The sequence below is a fragment of the Vombatus ursinus genome, unplaced genomic scaffold (genome assembly GCF_900497805.2).
Source record: "Vombatus ursinus unplaced genomic scaffold, bare-nosed wombat genome assembly UNPS02014797.1, whole genome shotgun sequence".
In the NCBI taxonomy this organism is placed as follows: domain Eukaryota; kingdom Metazoa; phylum Chordata; class Mammalia; order Diprotodontia; family Vombatidae; genus Vombatus; species Vombatus ursinus.
In genome coordinates, this window is record NW_020954575.1 from 17,541,028 (window position 1) to 17,566,956 (window position 25,929).

Consider the following 25,929-nt stretch of genomic DNA (forward strand, 5'->3'; position numbering starts at 1 on the left):
GTAGAAACTATGTCTCCTCTTTCCTCTGGATATGCCCCCAATACTGCGCCCCAATCCTAACATACTGCCTACTCACTGCCCAGTGGTGATTGCCAAACTGTGCTCTCTTTACTCATCTGGCTGGGTCTGACTCTGGTTGGCAACTGAGAACACACCAAGCTTAACAATACCTCCCACAGCCCCCTTGTCTCTTGCCCTCTCACGGAGGCAAGCTGGGGAGAAAGAATCACTTCATTGTGATGGGCTGAGCACGTAGATATTCCTATGGAATTCCGTGCTCAGATCCTGAATGCTAGGGGAACCGAGACTCTGGAGGAGGGGTACTCTAAAAATCAGGACTTCTTTAGCCAGATGTGGCTGTTTTAGACATACGGATCACTTGGGTTCCGGGCCTAAGTTTTGTCTAGGTGCGATCATTGGAGTCAATGCCAGGGGTCTGTCCTTGAGTCCAGTGCCTGGGGACTGTGCTTGGAGTCTGTTTTTGAAGCAGCCCTTGGGTCTGTTTTGGGGTCCAGTGCCTGGTATCTGTTTCAGTGTTGAGTGCCTGAGGTCTGTCCTCGAGTCCTTGACCCCACCTTGGGTGTCCCGTTCTTGGACTCAGTGCCTGAAGTCTGTTACTGGAATCAGTGTCTAAGGACTACTCTTGGGTTCTGTATCGATACATATCTCTGCAGTTTCCTTTCTACACAGTATTTTCTGCCAATGAGACCTGGCCTCTGGAAGCCAGAGAAGCAACATCTCCTAGCAAAAGGAGCTGTTTCTTAGCCAAAAGCCCAGGTGCTTTTCAGTGGGAGAAATTGCTGAGCTGGGCCTGGGGGTGGGGGATCTATTTTCTGGCGGAAGATCAAGTACCTCTGTCAGTGAAGGGTGGGGTGGGGCGGGACGCCCAGGTTACTCACATCCTCCCAAACCCTAAGTGCCTGCAGAATTGGGGGACTAGCCCCATAGACTTGGGCTGAGGCTTTGCATCTCCTTTCTGAGCTCTTAAACCTAAGCAAAGGGGGGGTGGTTCCAGGGATTAGGATCATTGCACCTCCCCCTTCAGTATGCTTCACAGATAGAATGGGGGAGGTGGTTGTTGGTGGGATATAAGGAAGGGAGTTTTATCCTTCCCTTTGCAAACAGTTGATTCCAGGAAGAGTCAGTTCAGCCTTTGAGCAGGGACTGTGCTGTTGGGGCCTGTCTGGGGAAATGGGAAGTTGCTGACAGCCCCAGACACGACCACATTCCTCCCAACATGCCTGCCAGGGACCCTGAGACTCAAGAACTGAGGGAGTGGAGGAGGAAGGGAAGAGACAATGATGGAGGCCCTGGGGGAGAGCAAAGGAGAGGGCCAGTTGGAGGGGTTGTACCCAGTTGCTTTCCATTCTTATGGCTATGAGGATCTGGATTTAGAAGAGTTCAAGAAAGAAATACTCTATCACTGACTCCTGGGTCACTGCCCTGATTTCTGTGGCACAACCACTACATTGGAATTATCCAGGCTCAGCCATGCTAAGGACTGGATGCCGCCTGCCCTAGTGACCGCTTAGCACCTTATAAGTCCCCAGGCTCCTCAAAGGACCCTGCCTTTACTCATTCCTTACTCCCTCTGTACAGTTCTACCCTTTTCTCCAGGTGCTCCGGACTCCTACCATAGTTTCCTTGGCCTCACCTGAAGAGGTCTATACTTTCTACCTATCTGTTTGGTCAGACCAGGTCTATGGGAATGGGATCAAGGTAGTAAGCTAATCTGATAGTATTTTCGGGTTTGCCCTCTCCCACATTAGGGTTAAAGGCAACAGAGCTTCTGTGGGAGATGAGAGATCAATAAACAATGTCTCTAGGGCCAAGAGACAAGAGGCCAAGACTCTCCCCCTAATACTGGCATAGATAGGCTGTTCTATCAAGTGCTCTCTGGGCCTCATTTTCCCTACTTGGGGCTAACAGTCTTGCCTCCTGCCCTGATTTTCCTGGTAACATAGAAGTCACATGAAATCTGGAGCTGTTATTCATTTGTACTCCTAAACTGGATGGCTACCATGGGAATGTCCCTTCTAATACAATGAGACCATGGAAGAAGCTCTGAGAGACCAGAATGGGAGAAGTGGTGTTGGGGGCAGAGGCATTTCTCTTACTTCCCATCACAATGTCATACTAGAGGGCAGAGATACCAAGGACTCATGTTACTGCTGCTCTGTCCCCCTGAAGAAGAGGGCCAGTAGGTCAGCTCCAAAGCCCATGGACACAAACTGCACTGGCCATAGGGACAGTCCCTAAATCCATGAACCAACCACTCCTCCTGAGGGGAAAGAGAGCCTGGTCCCTAAAGGACCCAAGGATGAATGTAATGCCCATTCTCTGGACCTCAGAGGAGACAGAAACCCAGTAGGCAGTAGTGTTTGTATGCTTGAGGCTGGGGTGGTAGTGTTTGGCTTGTTTACTTTGCCCTTTATAGGGACATTGAGTCGTCCCCCTGTGTCCTGGATCAGCTGATCAGCATTTGCCCGACTTCAGGAAGGATGCTCTCTCTCTTCAGGAAGACCCATATAGTTAATTGGAAAATGACAGGTCATTATCTTCATAAGTAGGTCCAGCTGCTGTCTCCACTCCTCTTGGGATATGGAACTGGACTCAGGTTCAAGAATTCTATAGATTCCCAGGAGTTATGGGAAAGTATAGCCTGCAGCCCCATACCTCCACAGTGTGAATCACACCTGGTGGGGTAAGAAAGCCAAAAAAAAAAAAAAGCCAACAAAAAAAAAAAAACCAAAAAAACCAAAAACCACCCCACCCCCCAAACCACTCCAAATTAGCGGTGAGTTTCCAGAAAAGTATGACAGAGACATAAAAGAGGCGGGGCAGTTAAAGGAGCCTGTTGGCGCAGACCTGGGGCTGGGGTGGGGAGGTGGGGTTGGCAGCCAAAGGGAATGGAAAGTGCCCAGCTCCGCCCTCCTGTGAACCTATAAAGAGAAGAACCAGGGTCTCTGAGGCAGCAGCTCTCATCCTCTCTGAGCCTCTCTGAGCACCTTCTGTGAGCTATCTCTGTCTCTCTGAACACTCCACTCTCTCTCTTGATACCATGACTTCCTGCAGCAGACAGTTCACCTCTTCCAGCTCCATGAAGGGCTCTTATGGTCTTGGAGGGGGCTCCAGCCGTGTCTCCATGCTCGGTGGGGGCTCCTGCAGGGCTCCTAGTGCCTATGGGGGCTCAGGCTTTGGGGGCATGTCAGTGACAACCTCCCGCTTCTCCTCTGGGGGAGGCTATGGCCTGGGAGGAGGCTATGGTGGGGGCTTCAGCAGCAGCAGCAGCTTTGGAGGGGCCCTAGGCAGTGGCTTTGGTGGAGGCTATGGAGGTGGAGCTGGTTTTGGTGGGGGCCTGGGTGGTGGTTTTGGTGGTGGCTATGGTGGTGGCTATGGTGGTATGGATGGCCTCCTGGCTGGTGGGGAGAAGGTGACCATGCAGAACCTCAATGACCGCCTGGCCAGCTACCTGGACAAGGTGAGGGCCCTGGAGGAGGCCAACACTGACCTGGAGGTGAAGATCCGGGACTGGTACCAGAGGCAGAGGCCGACTGAAGAGAGAGACTACAGCCCTTACTTCAAGACCATTGAGGATCTCAAGAACAAGGTAGGCCCCAGGCAGAGGATAATCAGAACAGGGCATTCACACTTGGTCCCTTTGGGAGCTACAGCCTTGGGTCATACTCAGCTCTAGAGTTTCAGCCGAGATGTCTCTTGTTTAACTTAGGAACCAAGCCACCCCAAAACTTGATCAATTCCTGGTGCACTAGGAAGGCTCATATGACAGTGAAAATAGTGCTGGATTTGTATTCAGATGACCTGGCTTCCAATCCTGGCTTGGCTACTTCTATTTGTGTGACTTTGAGCAAGTCACTTCAACTCTGTGAGCCTCAGTTTACCCATCTGTAAATTGAGGAGATTGGGCTTGATAACCTCTATGTCCCCTTTCAGCCCTAAATCTATCAGCAAAAACTTTAGCTCCTTTCTGATAGTGCATCTTGTAAAGAGGAAAAGGAAACGGAACCAGAATAAGAGTAGAAAAGAGCCTGTATAGTTCTGCCATATCCAAGACACAGGGTAGTAACGGGATCAAGAGAGACACCTAAATTGCTCATTAGTTCATTCACTTAATCTGGCAGGCACTGCCCAAAGTCTTGGTACATTCCACCAACAGGCAGGCATAGCACCAATAGTGCTGTCTCTTAGATCTGGGGAGGAGACAGAGGTGAACCGCAGACAGCAGCAGAAAGAGCTGCCTATTCCCCTCCCCCCCCTTACAGTCCTCTTTCCCTGCCCCCCCCACCCAGATCTCACCTGCCCTAGTGCTACACTGTCTGTCTCAACTCTGTGGAATCCTCTGAGACTTAGGTCTCCCTGTAGGACTCAGCTCTGTGTGTGTGTGTGTGTGTGTGTGTGTGTGTGCGTGCGCGCGCATGATGGTGGTGGTGGGAGAGGTTTGAATCTCCTGTTATATCTGCCAAAGCTTAGGGGCAACAATTGCCATACCCAAGTTTTGTTCAATTTTCTTCTGTCCCTGACTTCTCTCTTGGAATACCCTCCCCAAATGGGCTCTCTTCTCTAAGTCTGTCATGTGCTTTTCCTCACCCTTCTCCCCAGCCTTGGATTCAATACAGTTAAATTTAATGCAGCAAGCACTTAATAAGTACCTACTATGTGTCAGGTGCTATGATAGATCCTGAAGACGCAAAAACAAAAACAAAAAAACCAAACAAACAAACCAGAAACAGTCCCTGTCCTCAAGGAGCTTACCTTCTGTTGGGAATGGTTGGTTTCAAAATCCAGGCTCAGTTCACTTGGAAAATGAGGACGTGAAGGCTGCCAAGTCCTGGAACAATGAACAGAATTGGTTGCCTGGAAAAGTGCCTTTGGTTCCTTGGGGTATAGGCCCCAGGGAATTTGGGATAGGGAAGGGAAAACTCTGACAAGATGCATGAGAAGGAGATATGTGTAGTGCTGACCTCTGTGAATGTGTGATTAATGACACTTGGTCTCTATACCAGATCCTTGAAGCTCGTGTGGAAAACGCCAGAATTCTCCTGCAGGTCGACAATGCCCGCCTGGCTGCTGATGACTTCAGGACCAAGTAAGTCCATCTATAGCAAACATGGAAAATCCATCCTTATCACAGTAGAGGCTCTAAATTCTGTAGAGGCAGGAGACTGTAAACTCCACGAGGGAAGAGATTGTGTCATATTATCTTTATCCCCCAAACCTAACTTAGATGAATTAAGCCATGAATAAACTCCCCACTCTTGAGAGTCTATGTGGAAGTGGGATAATCATTTTCAGGGACCTGGTTTAAGTCATCTTTGGCACATACTGGCTGTGTGACCCAGGGCAAATCACAACCTCTCAGTGTTCCAAGGAACTCTCTAAGACCATAAGTTACAGAGAAAATGCCTACTTGCATTAGTAGAGAGGCTCCTCACTTGGGAGTTCCTATAACACTGAAATCATAGGTATAGTCCTTATCCTCATCCCTTTCAAGAGAGAAAAATCAGGAATCTGGTTAAAGTTGTAACTACCACAGAACCTCCCACCTCAGGTCATCAAGCACACAGACCTGTCTGAATTATCAATAGGCCTCTTTATCCACCCACTTGTTTCTAGGCTGATGATTCATTCCCCTAACCATTTGCCATAAGGAGCCTAGGGTGGGAATGCTAGAATGTGGGAAAGGATAGGGGACAATGTACACATCGTGGCTAGGTGAGGGGTTTCATTGCTTCTTTCTTGGAACACCACAGGTACGAGACTGAGCTGAACTTGCGTATGAGTGTGGAGGCTGACATCAATGGCCTGCGCAGGGTGCTGGATGAGTTGACTCTGGCCAGGGCTGACCTGGAAATGCAGATTGAGAACCTGAAGGAGGAGCTGGCCTACCTCAGGAAGAACCATGAGGAGGTGAGAATTAAGGCAGCAAGCTGCAGGAAATTCTTAAATCAGCCTGCTACAGCTTCAGGACAACCTGTCTGAATTTTTCTTAGTTCATTTTCATGTGTATAAGTGAGGGAGGGCTGTTAGTCATTAAGACTCTCTGAGTAAGGGCAGCTAGGTGGCACAGAGGATAGAGCACTAGGCTTGACATCAGGAGGATCTGAGTTCATATCCAGTCTCAGACACTGACTAGTTGTGTAATCTTGGGCAAGTCACCCCTAATTGCCTCAAAAAAAAAGACTCTGAATAGCACATGATTCTAGATCCAGAGCTGAAAGGGACCTCAGGAAGCCATTTCATCCATTTGAGGAAACTGAGGCCCATGAAGTATGACAGACTTGCCTAAGGTCATGTGGGTAGCAAATATAAGATTTGGACCCAGGATTTGAACCCAGGACTCCTAAGGAGACAATGCTCTCTCCACTGGACTGTTCTGCCTCTGGATAGGGAGATTTTGAGGGAACATGCGAATTTGAGGTGGTGGGAAGGAAGTAATCAGGGCAGAGAGATGGTGTCCCCAGACCATAAGGGAAGTTGCACTGAGAGCTATCTGTAGACTTGTGATTTCAGGCTGTTTCTTTACCTATAGGAAATGAATGCTCTGAGAGGCCAAGTGGGTGGAGATGTCAATGTGGAGATGGATGCAGCACCTGGTGTGGACTTGAGCCGAACCCTGGCTGAGATGCGAGAGCAGTATGAGAAGATGGCAGAAAAGAACCGCAAGGATGCTGAGGACTGGTTCTTCAGCAAGGTGGGTGTGGCTGGGGTGACTTGGGGGGAGGACCAAAGACTCTTCCCTTGAATGACATGTCCTAGAGAAAGTATCATTTTCCTTTATTTCAGACTGAAGAGCTGAACCGGGAAGTAGCCTCCAACAGTGAGATGGTGCAGAGTGGGAAGAGTGAGATCTCTGAGCTCCGACGCAGCATTCAGAGCCTTGAGATTGAACTGCAGTCACAGCTCAGCATGGTAGGTGAATTGGGGACCTGGGTCTGAGGGCTGCAACTAGTGGGTGAATCCAGCATCCAAAAGGAGGGTGAGTGGCCACCCTCAGTAACCAGACTTGTCTTTTTCCATCCACAGAAAGCCTCTTTGGAGAACAGCTTGGAGGAGACCAAAGGCCGTTACTGTCTTCAGCTGTCCCAGATCCAGGGGCTCATCAGCAACGTTGAGGAACAGCTAGCTCAGCTCCGTTGTGAGATGGAGCAGCAGAATCAAGAATACAAGATCCTTCTGGATGTGAAGACCCGTCTGGAGCAGGAGATTGCCACCTACCGCCAGCTGCTGGAGGGAGAGGATGCCCAGTGAGTGATCCAAGTCTCCCTCTCACCCCTAGGCTGGTGCTCCAATGACACACGCTTGCTCATCTTTCATCCCTGTTCATTCATGATACCATGTATCTAATGGTTCTCTTTTTTCTTTTCATTGCAGCCTTGCTTCCCAATTTTCATCTAACTCTCAATCCTCCAGAGATGGTAAGATGTAAGATTAATTTGCCTCTCTCTAGGGGGACTTGTATTCCTTTTCTTCTTTGTAAAGGATGTCAGTAAGACAACTAATGGGGTTGGGACACAGATTAGGAGTGTCTTAAGGTTCAGCTTTGCCTTTCTGGATGCTACAAGACCTGCCTCCTACAGTTTGGTGACCCTCCATTTTCTAGGAAGGACACCCTTCCATTTTCTGAGACTTGGTAATCATTTTAGACCTCATATAGAAGAAGATATTATTTCCTAAATGACCTTCTGATGGTCAGGAAGGAGGGGGCAATCCTATGTTCCTTGAAAGGATCAGTGGGCCAGATCATCAGCACCACGGACAGAGCATGATTTTCATTCCTTCCCCCCCCACCAAAAAACGAAACAAAACAAAAAACCACAAAGCCCTATGTTAGATACTGAAAAGGGTATATTCACTGCCCTCAGGGAAAGCTGAGTCTGGTCAGAGAGATAGAATGGACAATTAGAAACGTCAATGTGTAGTACCTTTAAAAAGATGATAGAGAATTGATTTTGTCAATGGTAAGGTAGGTAGGAGAGAGTTAAGGGAGGAAAAAAAGAAGAGATGGGAATGAAACAGGAAGAAGGGAGATTTGTCAGGGGCACTAAACTTGGTTTCCCTACTTCTGATTTCCAAGATACCCATTGGCCATTCCAAAATACCCTAGCCATTTCCCCTAAATGCATGCTTCTCCTCTCCTTTTAAAAAATGTTTTATTGATGCTTTTATTTTATGTTGTTATCATTACCCGATACTGCCCTCGCCCAATAGGGCATTCCCTTATAACCAAGAAGTATACTTAAGTAAAAGAAATCAGTACATTGTCCATTTCTGACAATGTATACTACATTCCATATTTGTAGTCCACTACCTCCCTGGAAGGAGAGGGAGGCATGCTTTATCATCAGTCTTCTGTAGTCATGGTTGGCCGCTTCTGTGATAAGCATTTTTTCCTTCTCTCTTTCTACCTCTGCAGTGACCTCCACTAGCCGTCAGGTGTACACCAAAGTATTAGATGTCCACGACGGCAAGGTGGTATCCAGCCACGAGCAGGTCCTTCGCAGCAAGAACTGAATTCTCCATGCTGACCAGACCAGAGAGGCCCACAGCCTGCACTCAGACCTGCTTCATCCCCTGCCAGACTGGGCAGTGGACAATGGCCACCAAGTTTAATTCACCTCCAGCTTGCTCTCCCTCATTTCCCAAGTGCGGGGCTGCCCTCTGACTTTGGGCAAACCAATAAAGCTTTTTTTTCTTGATGCAAACTCCTGCCTTCTCCTGATTATTGGTAATGCAATGAGAGGGGCTGGGGAAGGGCTGAAATGATAGATAACAGAAAGCTGAAGTGAAGGATAACCTTGGAACTCTCACTTTACTGGTGTGGAAGAAAGAGTCCAGGAGGCAGGGGGTACAGGGAGGTGGAGGATTCTCCCTAGCTAAATGGCACAAAGGATAGAGTGCTCAACTTGGAGTCAGGAAAACCTGAGTTCAAATCTAGAATTCTCCTACTTCTTTTTTTTTAAATATCTTTTTATTTCATTATTTCCCAATTACATTTTAAAAAAATTTAACATTTAAAAAATTTTGAGTTCCAAATTCTCTCCCTCCCTCCCCCACCCCTTGAGAAGGAAAACAATTTAATATTAATATACACATGAAGCCATGCCAAACATACTTCCATATTAGCCATATTGCAAAAGAAAACACACACACATACACACATATACACACACAACCCAAGAAAAATAAAGGAAGTGAAAAAAGTATGCTTCAAATCATACTCAGAGTTCATCAATTCTCTCCCTAGAGGGGGATAGTATTTTTCATCATAGGTCCTTTGGAAATTCCACTACATTCTCACCCAGAATTCCCTATGCTACCCAAGCCAGAAAGTCCCACAACCTTCTGTCAGACCTGCTCCACACCCTGTAAGGCTAGGTGCTGGAAAATAATGGCCACCACATTTAATTTGCCTCCAGCTTGCCCTCCCCTATTTCTAACTGCATGTCCTAACTGTGTAACCCTGGGTAAGTCACTTAATCTTTCTCAGCCTCAGTTTCCTCATCTGTAAAATGAGGACAATGATAGCGGTGTCACAGAGTTAGTGTGAGGATCATGAGAAAATAAATGTAAAGCGCTTTGTAAACCTTAAAGTTCTATATAAATGTTAGGTATTACTATAGTTATTAATTTACCTACTAGTTTCCAGAAGCCAGCATCTTTGCTTGGGGATATGAGTCTTTTCTCCGCGTCGAGAACATAGCAGGAGCTTGAGCCCTCCTACGTTCTACTCTGTTTGAAGGGATGGGCCTGGTCAGCCATAGGAAGTAAGTTTTCATCTTTTTGTGTATGGTGAGTATGGGGGTGTTATATGAGATGTTTGTTCAGGGAGGGTTAAAAACAGGTTCAAGTAGTATATTCTAGAAAAGTAGTTTCCAAAGGGACTGTCTTGGACCTCCAGGAGAGGAAAATAATATTTATGAGATTTTATTACTAAATTACATAATTAAAAACATTAAATATTAATTTTAAACGAAAACTAATTTAATATTTATGGAATATCTTAAGAGTAATCTGTGGTGAAGTGAAGAGAAGGTTGAGCTTTAGGAAGTCCAGAGTTCAAGTGCAATTTCAGGCACTTACTTGCTGTGTGACTTTGGGCAAGTCACTTAACCTTTCTGGGTCTTAATTTCCCAATCTATACAGCAAGGGGGTTGGGCGAGAATGTCCCTTTTAGCTCTATATCTATGATCCTTTGACCTATGATTAGTTAAGATGTTCAATAATCTGATAGGGAGTATAGAACTCTAGATATCATCTCTACTAGTATCTCTCAAACCATTTTGAACCATGGATCACTTTGGGGCTTAAATATTTTGATGAATCATACAAATGTTGGTCCAGGGAGTCTGGAAGTATGAAACTTCTCTAGGATGTGAAGGGAACAGGGAATGTTTTGGAGAAAAGTCAAGCAAATGATGTCTTCTTATACTGAAAAAATATCACATTAATATATATTGTTGATCCACACACAATTTCATATTTAATATGAATGTCTAGAAAAAGCCATTTATGTTCATTGACTTAAATTTCTCTCTGCACTCTTGCTTCTCAATTCATTCTAATCTGACTTCTGAACTCATCATGGAACTGAAACTGATTGGATTCCAGCTTGGCATTTCAGATTGTCTTTACATAACCTCACCTCATCCCTTCCATGTCCCAGCTGAACTGGCCCCTGTGCTACTCTCCATATCTGACAGCCAATCTCTAAGCTTTGTGCCTTTGCATGAGTTGTACCTCCCACCCCTGGACTGCTTCCTCACCTCCTCTACCTCTTAGAATCTCTATCTTTCTTCAAGGGCTCAGCTCAAGTGCACCTCTTACGTGAAGCCTCTCCTGACTGCCCCCCCATCTGTCTATCCATCCATCTATCGCTTTCTTATCTCTCCCAGCTCTCTCTCTTTCATCTGTCCATTTATCTAGCTAGCTTTCTAGCCCTCTTTTTCATCTTTCTCTCATTAATCTTTCTTATACCAGTCTCAGCTCTCCCTTTCTCTTTCTCATCTATCTATCCATCCATCTACCTCTCTCTCACAAATCTCTTAGTTCTCTCTCATCTATCTATATATCTCAGCTCTCTCATCTATCTGTCTACCTCTTTCATATATTTCTCATATGTCCATCAATCCATCCATCCATCCATCCATCCATCCATCCATCTATCTCTTTCATATCTCTCCCAGCTCTCTTTCTCTCTTTCATCTATCTATCCATCCATCTAGCTAGCTTTCTGTCTCTCTTTTTCATCTCTCTTTCATTTATTTATTTTTTAAAATTTCCAAACTACTTCCTGCCAGACAATTCAATTCAACCACAAACCTGTATTAAAAAAACTACTATGTGCAAGAAATTGTGCTGGGATTTGAGGGTGCAAAGATAAAAAATGACCAGTCCCTAAGCTCAAGGAGCTTATACCACCTACCAAACAGGTGTGATGCACAGTAGAATAGGAGAGAGGCAAAGGAAACCTGAGGAGCCTCACTGGAAAGACTTTACAGAGAGGTTGGTGCCTGAGCTGGAACTCAGAGGAAGTTTAATAGACAGAGCTATGGAGGGAGTGCTCTCTCCAGGCACAGGAATGGCCTTCACGAATACAGAGTCAGGAAAAAGCATCAGGAACAGTTGGTGTTCTAAATTGGCTGGAACAGAATGCATGAAGGTGAGTTGTTTTAGTTGTGTCTGACTCTCCATGACCCCTGGAAAAGATATTGCAGTGGTTTGCCATTTCCTTCTCCAGCTCATTTTACAGATGAGGAAACTGAAGCAAATAAGGTTAAGTGACTTGCCCAGGGTCACACAGCTAGTAAGTATCTGAGTTCAGATTTTAACTCAGATCCTCCTAACTCTAGGCTTAGCACTCTATACACTGTACCACCTAGATGCCCATGAAGCTGAGTACAATGAAATAAATTCCGCAAAGAGAGGTGAGAATAACACACCATAGAGGGCCTTAAATTCCAGAGTAAGGAGGTTGTATTTTAGCCTAGCAGTAACATGATTGGACCTGTGTATTAGGATAATTACTTTAGCGTTGGTATGAAGGAGGAACTGGGAGAAGGGAGAAAGTTGAGACAGGGAGATGAGCTTCACCTCTCTCAGTCTCGGTTTCCTCATCTGTAAAATGGGGATAATAAACACTACCTATCTCATAGTTTGAGGGTGCTAACTTGGGCAAAGTTTTGTAAATTTAAAGCACCATATAAATGTTAGCTATTATTATGAGGGCTGAAACTAAAATGGTGGCAATGGGAGTGAAAGGAAGAAGTAAGGATGCACATGAGAGATATAGTAGAGGTAAAAATCTTAGGCCCACCTAAGGATTGATCCTCAGTGCTGCAAAGCGTCATCCCAGAACTAAGGAAAGGAGCTGGGCTGCCTTAAGAAGCAATCAAAAGGTAGTTCTCATTTTCACTTACTGTTCTCCATAGTTAATAATGATGTCTTGATTGCCAAATTTAATGGCCTTTTCTCAAAACTCATGCCTCTTGACCTTTCTGCAGAGGCTGACACTGTCAATCACCCTCTTCTCAGTGAAATTCTCTTTTTTCTAGTTTTTGTGACAGTGCTTTCTCCTGGTTCTCTTCCTATCTGTCCAGCTGCTCAGTTTCCTTGGCTGGATTTTCATCCAGGTGGTGCTTGCCAACCATGGGTGTCCCCCAAGGTTCTGTCCTAGGCCCTCTTCTCTTTTACATACCTAGCCCTAACTTCTCTCCTGAGCTCTAGTCTCACATCACCAACTGCCTCTTGGAATTAGACATATCTGAAACAGAACTCATTATCTTTCCCCCCAAACCGTTCCACAAAACCTTCGCAAAGGCAGCTGGTGGTACAATAGATAGAACTCTGGGCCTAGAATCAAGAAGACCTGAGTTCAAATCCAGCCTCAGACCCTTACTAGCTAGTCACTTAACCTTTGTTCACCTCAATTTCCTCAACTGTAAAATGGAGATAATAATAGCACCTACCTCACAGGGTTTTTGTAAGGATCAAATGAGATATTTGTAAAAAGAGCTTAGCACAATGCCTGGCATATGGTAGGTGCTATATAAATGTTAATTCTTTCTTGTTACAGGTCCAAGCTCAGGTACCAACCTCTCTGTAAAGCCTTTGCAGTGAGCATCCCCCTCTTCAGGTTTCTTTTGCCTCTCTCCTATTCTACTGTGCATCATACCTATTTGTGTAGGTCAGTGGTGGGAAACCTGCATCCTCGAGGCCACATATAGCCTTCTAGGTCCTCAAGTGTGGCCCTTTGACTGAATCCAAACTTCACAGAATGAATCCAAACTTCATAGAACAAATCCCCTTAATAAAAGGAGTTAAGAGGTAAGATTTTAAGTCTTAAAATTTTTTTAAACTCATTTTAAACTTAAATACAAATGAGAAAAGAAAAAAAGAACAAGTCTTAATCAATTTAATTAATCAATTAACCAATCAATTTGCCTTGTTTCTGTTCTGGCAAGCTGAGTAAATGTGAACATGTCTCTGTACCTCAGTTTCCTGTCTATAGAATGAAGTCCTATCTAACTGGGGGGGAGGTGGCTATGGCATTGTACTCTTTGGCACATATGCTCAAGGTCCATCATATACCCAAGGATAAGGCTAGGTGATGAACTAGAGCAGTTTTATGGTGCTGCTGGGAAGCATGAGTGAGCATGGGAGAGACTCCCTCCCTTCTTCCACTTCTAGCATCCTTCAGAGGCTTTCCCTTCTCCTGGAGAAGGACAAAAAGAGCAGACTTTCCCAGGCTGCTGGACCACAGGCCCTAGTGCTCCTTAAAGGAATGAACCATGCACTCCAAGCTTTCTTCCAGGCTCAGGCAGGATGGAGTCCATTCTTCAGATCCTCTTCCCTGAGGTTCAGTGGAAAGCAGGAAGAGAAGGTTGGGTGGCTGAGGAGCCTCAGCAGGCGGTCCCATTAGGATCGTCTTGTGCCTGGACTGTGTTAGGATAGTATCCTTACTGGTGTCCTTGCTTTCCTTCTCTATCTTCTTCCAATTCCTTTTTTACATCTCAATACTAAGGTAGTCTTCCTAATGCACAGGTCTGATCACATGACTTCCCTACGCAAATACCTTCCTAAATCCTACTCTGTGACGGAGGATGATGGTGGACCATAGATCTTCAGTTGGATGGACCTTAGAGGCCATCTGGTCCAAACACCTAATCCTACAGGTTAGGAAACTAAGAATGGAGAGGGATTAAATGATTTGTCCAAGGTCACACAGATAGTAATCATTAGAGGCGGAATTTGAACCCTGGTCCTCTGAATCTAAATCCAGTAGTTATAGAAGGTGGTATTGCTGAAGAGAGCTAGATGAGGAACAGATCTGGGCAGGACCAAATCTTCCCTTTTGCCTGTCTCCCCTTCCTCTAAACTCATACCAAAAAGACAAAAAAATCCAACCTAAAAAGATTAGGAATGGACTCTAAGCAAGCAACTCAACAGTGTAGTCTAGTGGCCAGAATATTGGGTTGCAAGGTTATGAATCAAGGATGAGAGCTTTAGGCCAGGCCCGTCTATTCTCTGGGTGTCCCTTGTGCTGTGTGACCCAAGAAGGGTGGTTGTCCTTATTTCTCCCACCTTCACAGAACTGTAGAATGTCAGTACTAGGAGGGAGCTTCAATTTTGCATTTTCTCTCTACTCCTGCCCATCCTCTTAAGCCCAATTTAATTACCACTTACTCCTTAAAGGCTTTTCTACTTCCTCCCTCCCCCCCTTAGTAATTATCCTTAGCCCCTCTAATTCACAAGGCTTTTTATTTACATCTCTCTAAAGTATTTATCTTGAAAACATTATGCTTCAACATCCCATTAAACAAACAAACAAGCTCCAAGAGGGCTGGTACTATTTCAACACCTTGCAACCTATCACCATAGAGGTAAAGGCTTAGATGGACCTGAATTCAATATGGAGGCTTCCCTCTAATAATATTCTGTATGACTCATGTTTTGTCTCATCCTGGGTTTAGGTCTCAGGAACATTTAAGTTTGGCTCATTTTGACCTCTCTCCTGTCATTGATACAGGCTCATAGATACAGAGCTGGAAAGGATCTTAGAGGCCATTGAATTCAACTCCAACATTTTACAGATGAGGAAACTGAGGCACAGAGAGGTTGAGGGATCTACCCAGGATCTTATAACTAGCAAGAATCTGAGATGGGATTTGAACCCAGATCTTTCCCATTCCAGTCACCAATATTCTATCTACTAGGCCGTGGGATTCCAGTTTTCCTTCAAGCAACCAGGGCTAATAAGGCATGGAACACAGGTTTATTATACATAACAAACAATATGGAAAAGGACTCTTAGGAAAGTCCTTTTAGATAGTCAAGACACTTTTCCCTCTGCTGGGTCCTACCTTTCCTCAGGGATCTATACAAATTATTCTCAATCTATAGTGTTTCCCTAAGGTTCAGATTAAAATTCAGCAAACATATATTAAACAGTTATTACTTGCAAGGAATGGAGCAGCTAGGTGGTATGGTGGATAGAGTGCCAGGTCTGGAGTCAGGAAGACTCACCTTTGTGAGTTCAAATCTGGTGTCAGACACTTCCTAGCTGTGTGACCCTGGGCAAGTCATTCAACCCTGTTTTGCTTCAGTTTCCTTATCTGTAAAATGAACTGGAGAAGGAAAAGGCAAACCATTCCAGTATCTTTGCCAAGAAAATCCTAAATGAGGTCACAAAGAGTCAGACACAACTGAAAAATGACCGAACAACAATAATAACACTTGCAAGGAACTATACTAGGTTTTTTTTTAAAATTTCAAAAATTAAATAGTCCCTGCCCTCAAGGAGTTTATGTTCTACTTGAGGGAGGCAACATGCACACAATTAAGCAAATACAAAGTAATTTTAACAAGAGGAGATGACCAACCACTAAGCCTCCTGTGGGAATTAACTCCTGAACTTGTTCTTGAAGGGAGCTAGGGATTCTGAAGGGCAGAGGTGAAGACTGAGTGTGTTTTAGTCATCAGGAACAGTCTATGCAAAGGCGATGATGTAAGAGTTGGCATGTTGTCCTATCACCAATCACATCTTGTCAAATACCAACCTTGGGTTAGCCCCATTGTCTACTGTTTCCATATTACTCATACGCTATTGAATGATACTGAGGAAATTCCCACTATTGTGCCACGTGCATCCACTACAAACTTATTAGCTAATTATAGCTGGTCCCTCATTGCTGGTGTAGCAATCTTTATTTTTCCATTACTGACTATCACATAGCCAAGAAAATTTATTCTAAAGCTTCTCTTCTCTCACTTGCTTTTGACGAGTATTTTTTGATACTGGGGAAGTCAACTTACTTTCATTTCTAATTTTTGATTCCCAATTAAAAAAAAGCCAAGGAAAAAAATCAAGAGTTTATTAAGCACCTACTATGTGCCAAGCACTGTGCTAAGCATTTTACAAATATTACCTCATTTGATCCTTACAACAACTCTGGGAGGTAGGTGCTATTGTTATTCCCATTTTCCAGATGAGGAAACAGAGGCTGGAGAGGTTAATTTCAAGGTCATTCAACTAGTAAATGAACAAGGTCAAATTTTCACTCTGGTTTTCCTAACTTCAGGTCCAACACTACCCACTGCCATTTTAACTGCCATTAACAATCTCCTTCCCCCTACCCTCTACATCACATACATACATTGGGGTCAGGTCATCCAATGCCTTTTACCTATTTACCTGTGGGATCTTGAGGCCTGTGGTGACCTCATAAAAGTACTGGAAACACCAGAGGAAAGAAACAAAGATGGCGGTCACTGCAAGCAGTCTTGCAACAATACCTGAAGCTCCTTTTCTGTTACATTTGCATCTCCTTCAGGACTTCACACGATGACCTGCACACAGTTATACTGGATACAATATTGGGTGAATTTGACTCACATATTTTAATTTCTTTGTTTTATAGGTGAGGAAATTTAGACCCAAGAAGAAACTACGCCTCTGGTTGCAAAGCTAATCAATCGATGGCAGAGTTGGTGATAGAACCCAGGACTCTTGATTTGGGGAATGGGACTACATGATAACACACTTCAAATATTTGAAGATTGTTGTATCTAAGTGGCAATTAGACTTTTGTTGGCCTTCAAGGGTAGAGCAAGGGTTAAGGGATAGGTGTTACAATGAGGTAGATTTCATCTTTTTGGAAAAATTAAATTCATCTTCTCTCCCTCTCATCCCCTCAATTAAAAAAAAAGAAAAATAAAACCTTGCAACAAATGTGCATAGTCAAGCAATTTTTGCATGAGCTGTGTCTAAAAATGCATGCCTCGTTAGATATAGGTTTCATCCTAACAATTACAGCTGTCTACAAATGGAACAAATTGCCTTGAGAAGTAATGAGGTCCCTGTCAATAGCTTTTCAGATGGAGGTTAGGTGTTCCCTTGGTGCGGCTGATGTAGAGGGGATTCTTGATATGAGAATGGGTTGTGCTCCATATTAGCCTCTGAGGTCTATCATTTTGGGCCTCTGCTTCCTTTGTTCTCTCCTCCCTCCCCAGGCTGGTGTGATAGGTACTGACATATTGAGGGCAGGGCCCAAGTTGGAGTCTGTTCTGAATCTGGGGGAGCTCTCCCTAAAATCTCAGTGGCTTCCTTTGCTCTTTGGATCTTCACCCTCCCTAAAAGAGTCTAAGCTGGGAACACCTTAGGGAGCAGCTACACCACCTGTTAGGAGGTGAACAAGTTTGCACTTTCAAAACCCAAGGATCACCTGACTGGTGATGGTATCAACGACTGCTCCTAATTAGCTGGTGCTAGAGGCAACTGGCAGCTCAGCTGGTCCTATGGTGTAGCAGGCTCAGATATTTAGACACTCTCTCATTCATTCATTTGTGTTTGCCAGTCAAGAAGGGGTTGAGGAAGGCAGGCGGTGTTCTTTTGACTTCAAGGGAGGGGATAAAGGGGAAGGTGAAGAATCTAGACCATTTCCCCTCTTTCCTGTGTTTGTTCCCTGTTGGCCCTGAGGCTCTCTCCATGGCACTTTGCCAGCTGCAGGAGACAGGAACTGACGTTGCAGTTTCTTTATTATGAATGGTTCAAAAGGCCATTCAGGTGTATAGAAAAAGGAAAGAAAGGGCAGAGAAAAAGGGCATTTGGGACCAAGAGACAGGGAATCTTATCTCTTAGATAATAATAGAAATTGGGGAAAAGAGACCAGAGGGGAGATAGAAGAGAAGAGAGAAGAAAGGGAGAGATGGCAGAGAGAAAACAGAGGGAGAGAGTGGGGAGAAGGAAAGACAGAGTAGAAGGAGGAGAGAGAAAAGGTGAAAAGTGAGGAGAAAGGGGGAGATAGGAGAGGGAGAACAGAAGAAGAGAGGGAAAGATAGAACAAAGGGAAAGAAGAGTTAGAGACAACAGAGGGTTCAAGGGAGGAGGAAAGAAAGTGAGAGAAAAGAGAGAACACAGGCAGGGAGAACAGAATAGGACAAAGAAGAGAGGAGGGGAATAATGGGGAGACAACAAAGGGGGAGAAAGAAGGAAGGGGTCTGAGATAGGAAATAAAAATAGAGTGAACAAACAGAGGGAAGAAGCAAGGAAAAAGAATAGAAGAGAGAGAGAAGAGTGAGGGGGAAAGAAGGGGAGGAAGAAAGAAGTGCAAACAATGGGGAGGGAGGAAAAGAGAACAGAAATCCAGAAAGAATTGGTGGATAGGCACATAGAGAACAGAGTTTGGGATGGAGAGGGTGAGAACAGAAGAGGAAAAGAGCTCAGGCTTTCTGGGGTGAGGGGGTGGGGAGGAACATATAACTCTGACTTTGGAAGATTCAGGGGCCATGCTGAGTCAGGCACAATGCAACGTGGGCTAATGTTTGTAGGTTGATGTTTGTCTGCAAGGTCTTTCAAAGGGCTGAACTCCAGTGTTTCCCTGCTCCAGAAACATCAGTGGCTTCCTATTTTCTCTAGAAGAAAGTACAGATTCCACATATTTGGCATTTAGAACCTTTCACTATCTGTCTCTAAACCTTTACAGTCTGATTTCACATGACACCTCCTCACGAATTCTTTGTTCCAGCCAAATGGACCTGCTTGCTCTTCCCCATACATGGTATTCCATTCCTACCTCCATGTTTTGGCACATGCCTGGAATGCTCTACCTCCTCCTCAGTCACCTGGAATCCAGTCTTTGCCATTGAAGAGATCCTAGTTTGAAGGTGAAATAGACAGATTAGGGCACTTTCTCTATTACTTTTGAGGGTACTACCATCATCCCAGTCACCCAACCATATCTAATCTGTTTCTAATTCCTGTCATTTCTGCCTTTGTAATATTGCTCATATATACCCCACCTCTGACACTGCTACTACCCCAGTTTGGGCTCTTATTATCTCACCCCTGGACTATTGCAATAACTTTCTGGTTGGCTTCTCTGTCGTGGGTCTCTCTCCGATCCAGTCCATCCTCCACTCAGTTGCCAAGGTGGACTTCCTTAAGCACAGGTTAGACCCTTGAGGTTTTCAGCTCAAGAGGGCTCTCGATCCCACCAGATATGGTTGGGATTCATCCTCACCCTCAAATTACTTTGAACATACCTTGTACCTATATCACTGTGTATGTGTTGTTCCCCCAGTAGAATGTAAAATCCTTGACAGTATGAACTGTTTTCTAATTTTTTTTCTCTTTTATCCTCAGTGCCTTGCACATAGTAGGTACTTTCTACCTGCTTGTGGAATAGGATAAAATTGAAAGGGGCTCCTGAATAGGGGTTTCGGGCTGCCCTTTGATCTCCTGGTTCCTTTGTTATACTCACCACCCCTCACCTCTCCTGTGACCTCTTTCCCAACCCTCTCTGAGCCATAAAAAAAGCTGACTGAGTTTGAGAGCAGGAGCCCATTGTGTGAGTGGCCCTGAAGCAGGAATGGAGAAAGAGTGGGTGATGACAGGCTTGGGGCATGGCAAGTGACTGCACAGGAAGACTCCTCTTCATAAATTCAAATCTGGCCTCAGACATTTACTATGTGACCCTGGGCAAGTCACTTAAACCTGTTTGCCTCAGTTTCCTTATCTGTAAAATGAGCTGTAGAAGGAAATGGCAAACCACTCCAGTATCTTTGCCTAGAAAATCCCAAATGGGGTCATGAAAAGTCATACATGACTGGATAACAACATTTTTTTAAAAAACTGCACTTTTGTGAATTAGGCTAGATTAGGGATTCAGGGGGGTGGTAAGACAGGGGTGCACATGTCTTCCTGTATCTTTTGTGTATGGGTTAGTACGTCCATGTGGATTGTAAATGATACAACAAATTCTGTGATTAGACCAACTTAGTATGAGGCTACGTCTATGTTCCTCGCAATATCAAACCTGACTGGAATAGAATCCAGCCCCATCATTCTGTAGTTAGGAAATAGGCTCAGAGAGGTCAAATAACTTGTTCAAAGTATAAAAAAAAGTACAAGTTGATTTGGGAGGGAGGGCACTGGCAGTGGGGGGATCAGGATCAGGAAAAGGCTTTGTGTAGATGATGGTTCTTGAGCTTTATCTTAAAGGAAGAGGGACATTTTGTGAGGCAGAGGTGAGGAGGAAGTGCATTCCAGGTGAGGGAGAGGGAAAGTACAAAGGCGTGGAGGCTGGAGATCGAGTGTTGTGTTCAAGGAACAAAGAGAAGACCAGCTTGGTTACATCACAGAATGTGGGAGTGAGTAAATATTTATTAAGCAACTCCTGTATCCTCTGCTAGGGTTACAAATAAGAAAAGAGATAGTTCCTGTCTCCAAGGGGCTTACAGTTTAATGGGAGAAACACACAGAAAGAGGCTGAAAGGCAGAGGCTGGAGGGTGGGGTAGATAGGTATCCAGCAGGGACATGATGGAGTCCAGTCTAAAGGAGTGCGGATAGTTAGGGAATGAAGAAATGGTTGATTTGGAATGCATTGTTAAATGGTGGTTTTAGAAGAGTTCTTTGCTCGACCCTCCAGCCCTCCAATCAGAGGGCAGAGAGTATTAAGGGTACTGATGAGCTGTGAATACTAAGGCTAATGTCTTCTTTTTCTTTTAAAAATTTTTAACATTTGTTTTTTAATTTTGAGTTTCAAATCCTCTCCCTCCCTCCCCTCTTCCCCTACCCATTGAGAAGGCAAGTAATATGATACTTATCATACATACAAAATATAATTCTATATTAGCTAGCACTAATTTGCAAGGTATAAATGCTCACACTGAAAATTTAACAATTAGCTCTCCTGAGCTGGTTGTAGCTGGCTCCAGCACATCACTTACTGGACCAATCTTTCTCTACAACAGTATAGCTTTACCTGGATGTCCCAGGGTTCCCCACTGTAAATTATTCCATCCTCCACTCTCAAATCCTGGTCGGCATCTTGACATCCTGATAATTGTCAGTGGCATACACACAATCAGAGTCATTTTTGTAATTATCTTTCACTCAATCCATCATTCAATCAACAAGTATTTATTAGGCATCTATTATGTGCCAGGTACTGTTTGAGGTGCTGGAGATTAAAAAAAACTAAGGGAAGTAGTTTCTGTCCTCAAGGACTTTTTATGGAGGTAGACAATATGCATGTATATAGGTATATACACACCACATACAAACTGATATAAGGCAACTATGTGGGGGAAGCCCCAAGCATCTGGGAGTACCATGAAAGTCCTCATTTAGAAAGTGGAATTTGAGCTCAATTTGAACTCAAAGAAACTAGAGATTACAAGGAGTTGAGGTGAGGAAGACTTAGATTCCATGCATGGGAGACAGCTGGTGGAAAGGCACTGAGATAAGAGATGGAGTGTTGTGGGTGAGGAATAGAGAGAAAACCAGTTTGGTTGGACCATGAAAAGGGAGTAATGTGTAATAAAAGTGGTGTTAGGATGGTTTGTGAAGAGCAGGCATTAAAATGCCAATTAGAGTTCATATTTAATGGCAGAGGTTATATGGTTTATTGAGCAGGGCTGGGGGTGACATGGGCAGATGTACCCTTTAGGAAAGTCATGTTTGCAGTTGAGTGGAGGATGGGGCTCAGCTGGAGCGGGGAGACACTTGAGGCAAAGAGTTGCCCTACCTCTAGTTCAGTTTTTCTCACTTCCAATTAGTCCTAGACTCAGATTGATCTTCCTGGTATATATTTCTGATCATGTTACTCCATTGCTCATGAGCCATCTACAGCTCCCTATTGCTTAACGAATAAAGATCAAACTTCTTAGTATGACCTTCAAAGACTTCCAATCAATCAACTAATCAACAAGCATTTATTAAGTGCCCAATATGTGCCAAGCAGCGGAGACACAAAGGCAAAAGTAAAAATTGTCCCTGCCTTCAGGGAGCTTACACTCTAGGGGAGAGGGTTGGGGAGGTGGGGAAAGGACAACAACATATACATATGTGGATACATACAAAATAGATACAAGGTGACTTTGGGGGCAAGTTCTCAACAGGTGGGGGACCAGGATAGGTCTCATCTAAAAGGTGGTGCTTGAGTTGAGCCTTGAAGGAAAGAAGGGATTCTGAGACAGAGGTGAGGAGGGACTGTGTTCTAGTCATGGAGGACAGCCAGTGCAAATCTGAGCAGGGAGATGGAGCATTATGTATGAAGAACATTAAGAAGACCAGCTTGCCTGGGCCACATTGTGTGTAGAGGGAGTCATACACAATAATTCTAAAGACAGGTTGGGCCAGGTGACAAAGGGCTTTAATGTGAAATGGACAAATTTGCATTTGATCCTACAGGAAATAGGTAGCCATCGCAGCTTCTTGAGGAAGAGAGTGACAGAGTCAGACTTGAGTTTAGGAAAATCAGTTGGGTAGTTTGTGTAATGGACAGAGATTGGAAAGAAGGAGATTTTTGAGGCAGAGAGACTAATTCAGAGGCTTTTACAGTAGACTAAGTGAGAGATGGTAAGCACTTAAACTAAGGGAGGTGGCTGTGGGAGTAGAGAAAAGGACCCCTTTTGGATCTGAGAGATGCTGTGGAGGCAGAAATGACAATCTGGCCCCAGCCTACCTTGGGGAGTCCAGTATTGTGCAAGGAAGTCAGAGGACCTCAGTTCAAATCTTGCTTCTGGTGCTTACTTGTGTCAGGGTTACTTGGGCAAGTCACTCAACCTTATTGAACTTCAGTTTCCTCAACTATAAAATAAGGGAGTGGGACAAGAAGGCATCTGAGATCCCTTCCATTTCTAGTCTTTTGCCCCTTTGATCCTATGGTCCTTTCTAGCCTTACCTGGTGGATTCTACAATGTAACCAAACTCTGCTAGTGGCTATCTCAATATAGATCATGTGACTTTGTTCATGTTGGTTCCTACGTCTGGCATTTGAGCACTCCCAAAGTGCTAGGATTGCCATCATACTTCTGCAAACTTTGCATTTATCCTTCATGTCAAGATGTAACCTCCTTCATGAGACCTTCTCTGATCTCCCCAGCTGGGAATAATGTCTTCTTCATCAGCTCTCCTGGCATTTTATAGGTAGCTAGGTGGTGCACAGAGTGCCAGACCTGAAGTTAGGAAGACTCATCTTCCTGAATTCAAATCTGACCTCAGACACGTACTAGCTATGTGACCCTGGGCAAGTCATTTAGCCCTTTTTGCCTCAGTTTCTTCATCTGCAAAATGAGCTGGAGAAGGAAATGATGGGGCAGCTAGGTGGTGTAGTGGATAGAGCACTGGCCCTGGAGTCAGGAGGACCTGAGTTTAAATCTGGCCTTAGACACTTATTAATTGTGTGATCCTGGGCAAGTCACTTAACTCTGACTGCCTCAAAAAAAAAAAAAAAAACGAAATGGCAAACCAGTTTCTTTGCCAAGAAAACTCCAAAATAGGGTCATGAAGAGTCAGACACGACTAAACAACAACATGTACTTACCTATATATAATAGGTACTGTGTTTATCTGCAGACATAACATAGTCTCTCTATTGCTATTTAAAATGTCAGGTCCATGAAGGCAGAGACCATAGACCATAACTCATTTATCTTTTTATCTGTCCTCCCCTCCCAGCACCTAGCACCATAAGTGCCTTGTATGTAGAAGGGCATACTAAATGTTTGCTGAATGACTATGGAGATTTGGGGCACGATGGCACAGAACAATGGCTGGTGTTTTGCAGTTTATAAAGCGTCCCAGAAACCCTATGGGGTACACAATGCCTGTGTTATGACCCCCATTTTACAGATGAGGTAACTGAGGCTCAGAGAGATGAAGTGACTTGCCCACAGTCACATGATAGTAAACACTGGCACCTTGATTCCAGCCCAGGTCCTTTGAATCCAAGTCTGGGGCTCTTTAAATTACCTAGATGATATTGCTTCTCACGACATGACAGGGCAGAGAATAGAATCATAGAAAGTTAGCGACTCAGAGACCTTAAATTTTCATACACAAAGTAAAACAAAAAAAGAGAATCTCTATGGAATCATGAATCTCCATTTCATACTGCTTATTTTTTTTAAAGTATATGATAAATTCCACACTGTCTGTCCCTGCTTGTTCTGCTCCTGCTTCCCTCTCACCTCCCCTTTCCTGTCTCTTCTTTCCTTTATTTTCCCTTCTTCCACCCCTCCCCTCCCCCTTCCCCCAGAAAGTTTGCTTTGCTTTCAGCTATTGCCTCCCTGGTATTATCCTCTCTCTTACCTACTTGTATTCTGGATCCCATTCCCTCCCATCTCCTCACAAGCTTGCAGCTTCGATCTCTGCCTCTTGATAATTTTTAATCTCTCCTTACCTGTTGGCTGCTTTCCTGCAGACTATAAAAAACTCCCAGGATCTCCTTCACGCTTAAAAACACTTTCACTTGATCTCTGAAGCTTTGATCTATATCTCTCCTCTTTTTTGCAAACTCATTGCCTCCACTTCCTTTCCTCTTAGTCATTTCTCATCTCTTGCAAATTGACTTCTGTCCCACCACTCACAGAAACTGCTCTCCCCAAAGTCACAAATTATCTGTTTACTGCTTGACCCAATGGACTTTTTTTCTGATCCTTCTTGACCTCCCTGCAGCAATTGATACCTCTGGTTATCCTCTCCTCCTGGATACATACATATGATATTGTATTGTACTATACGATATGATATAAACTATAATAATAATTATGTGTGTATAATAATAACAACCCATAGAGGCAGTGAATAGAGCGCTAGCCTTGTTCAGGAAGACTTCAAATGTCCCCTCTGATGTACATCGGCTGTATCATTCTGGGCAAGTCACTTAATCTTGCATTGCCTTCAGGGAACTCTAAGACTGTAAATTGCAGAGTAGTTAGCTCAATGTGCATTTGTGAGGGAGTTCTCTTACCGGGAATTCCCAGTACCAACAAAGTCACAGGTCTGCTCCTAATCATAGACATATGTTCATTATGTCTTATGGAGTTCTTTCAAAACCAGTAACATTTCATAGCACCATAGGATTGAGAGCTGGAAAGAACTTTAAGGATTATCTAACCCTAGCCCTCTCATTAAAGAGGCAGACAAGGGACACAGTGAGAGAGTATTGGACTCGGAGTCTGGAAGATTTGAGTTCGAATCCAGTCTCATACACTTATTAGCTGTGTGACCCTGGACAGATCACTTATCTTCTGTTTGATTCAGTTGTAAAATGGGGATAATAATAACACCTACTTCCCAGGGTGATTGTGAGGATCATAGGAGATTATATTTGTAAAGCACTTTACAAACCTTAAAGTATCGTATAAATCCTAGCAATTATCATTATATTATTTTACAGACGATGAAACTGATGCTCAGGGAGAGGGAGTGCCTTGTCATACAGAAAGTAAGTGGCTATGCCAGGATTCAAGCCCAGATTCTGCTTCCAAATCAGATATTATGTTACTCTAGGCAGAGCTTTCCACAACAACGGCCAGCTAGGTGGCTCAGTGGATAGAGCACTAGACCTGGAGTCAGGAAGACTCATTTTCATGAGTTGAAATCTGGCCTCAGATACTAGCTG

General features: G+C 44.3%; 1 protein-coding gene across 1 annotated transcript; it reads left to right on the forward strand.

Moving 5' to 3' along the window:
• The first annotated feature begins 2,960 nt into the window (after positions 1-2,960).
• On the forward strand, positions 2,961-8,723 carry LOC114049192 (keratin, type I cytoskeletal 14-like). The gene is made up of 8 exons (XM_027870375.1): positions 2,961-3,610; positions 5,025-5,107; positions 5,772-5,928; positions 6,551-6,712; positions 6,805-6,930; positions 7,045-7,265; positions 7,393-7,436; positions 8,435-8,723. Exons 1-8 carry the CDS (start codon positions 3,062-3,064, stop codon positions 8,530-8,532), a joined length of 1,440 nt encoding a protein of 479 aa, XP_027726176.1. The 5' UTR covers positions 2,961-3,061; the 3' UTR covers positions 8,533-8,723.
• Positions 8,724-25,929: the final 17,206 nt, after the last annotated feature.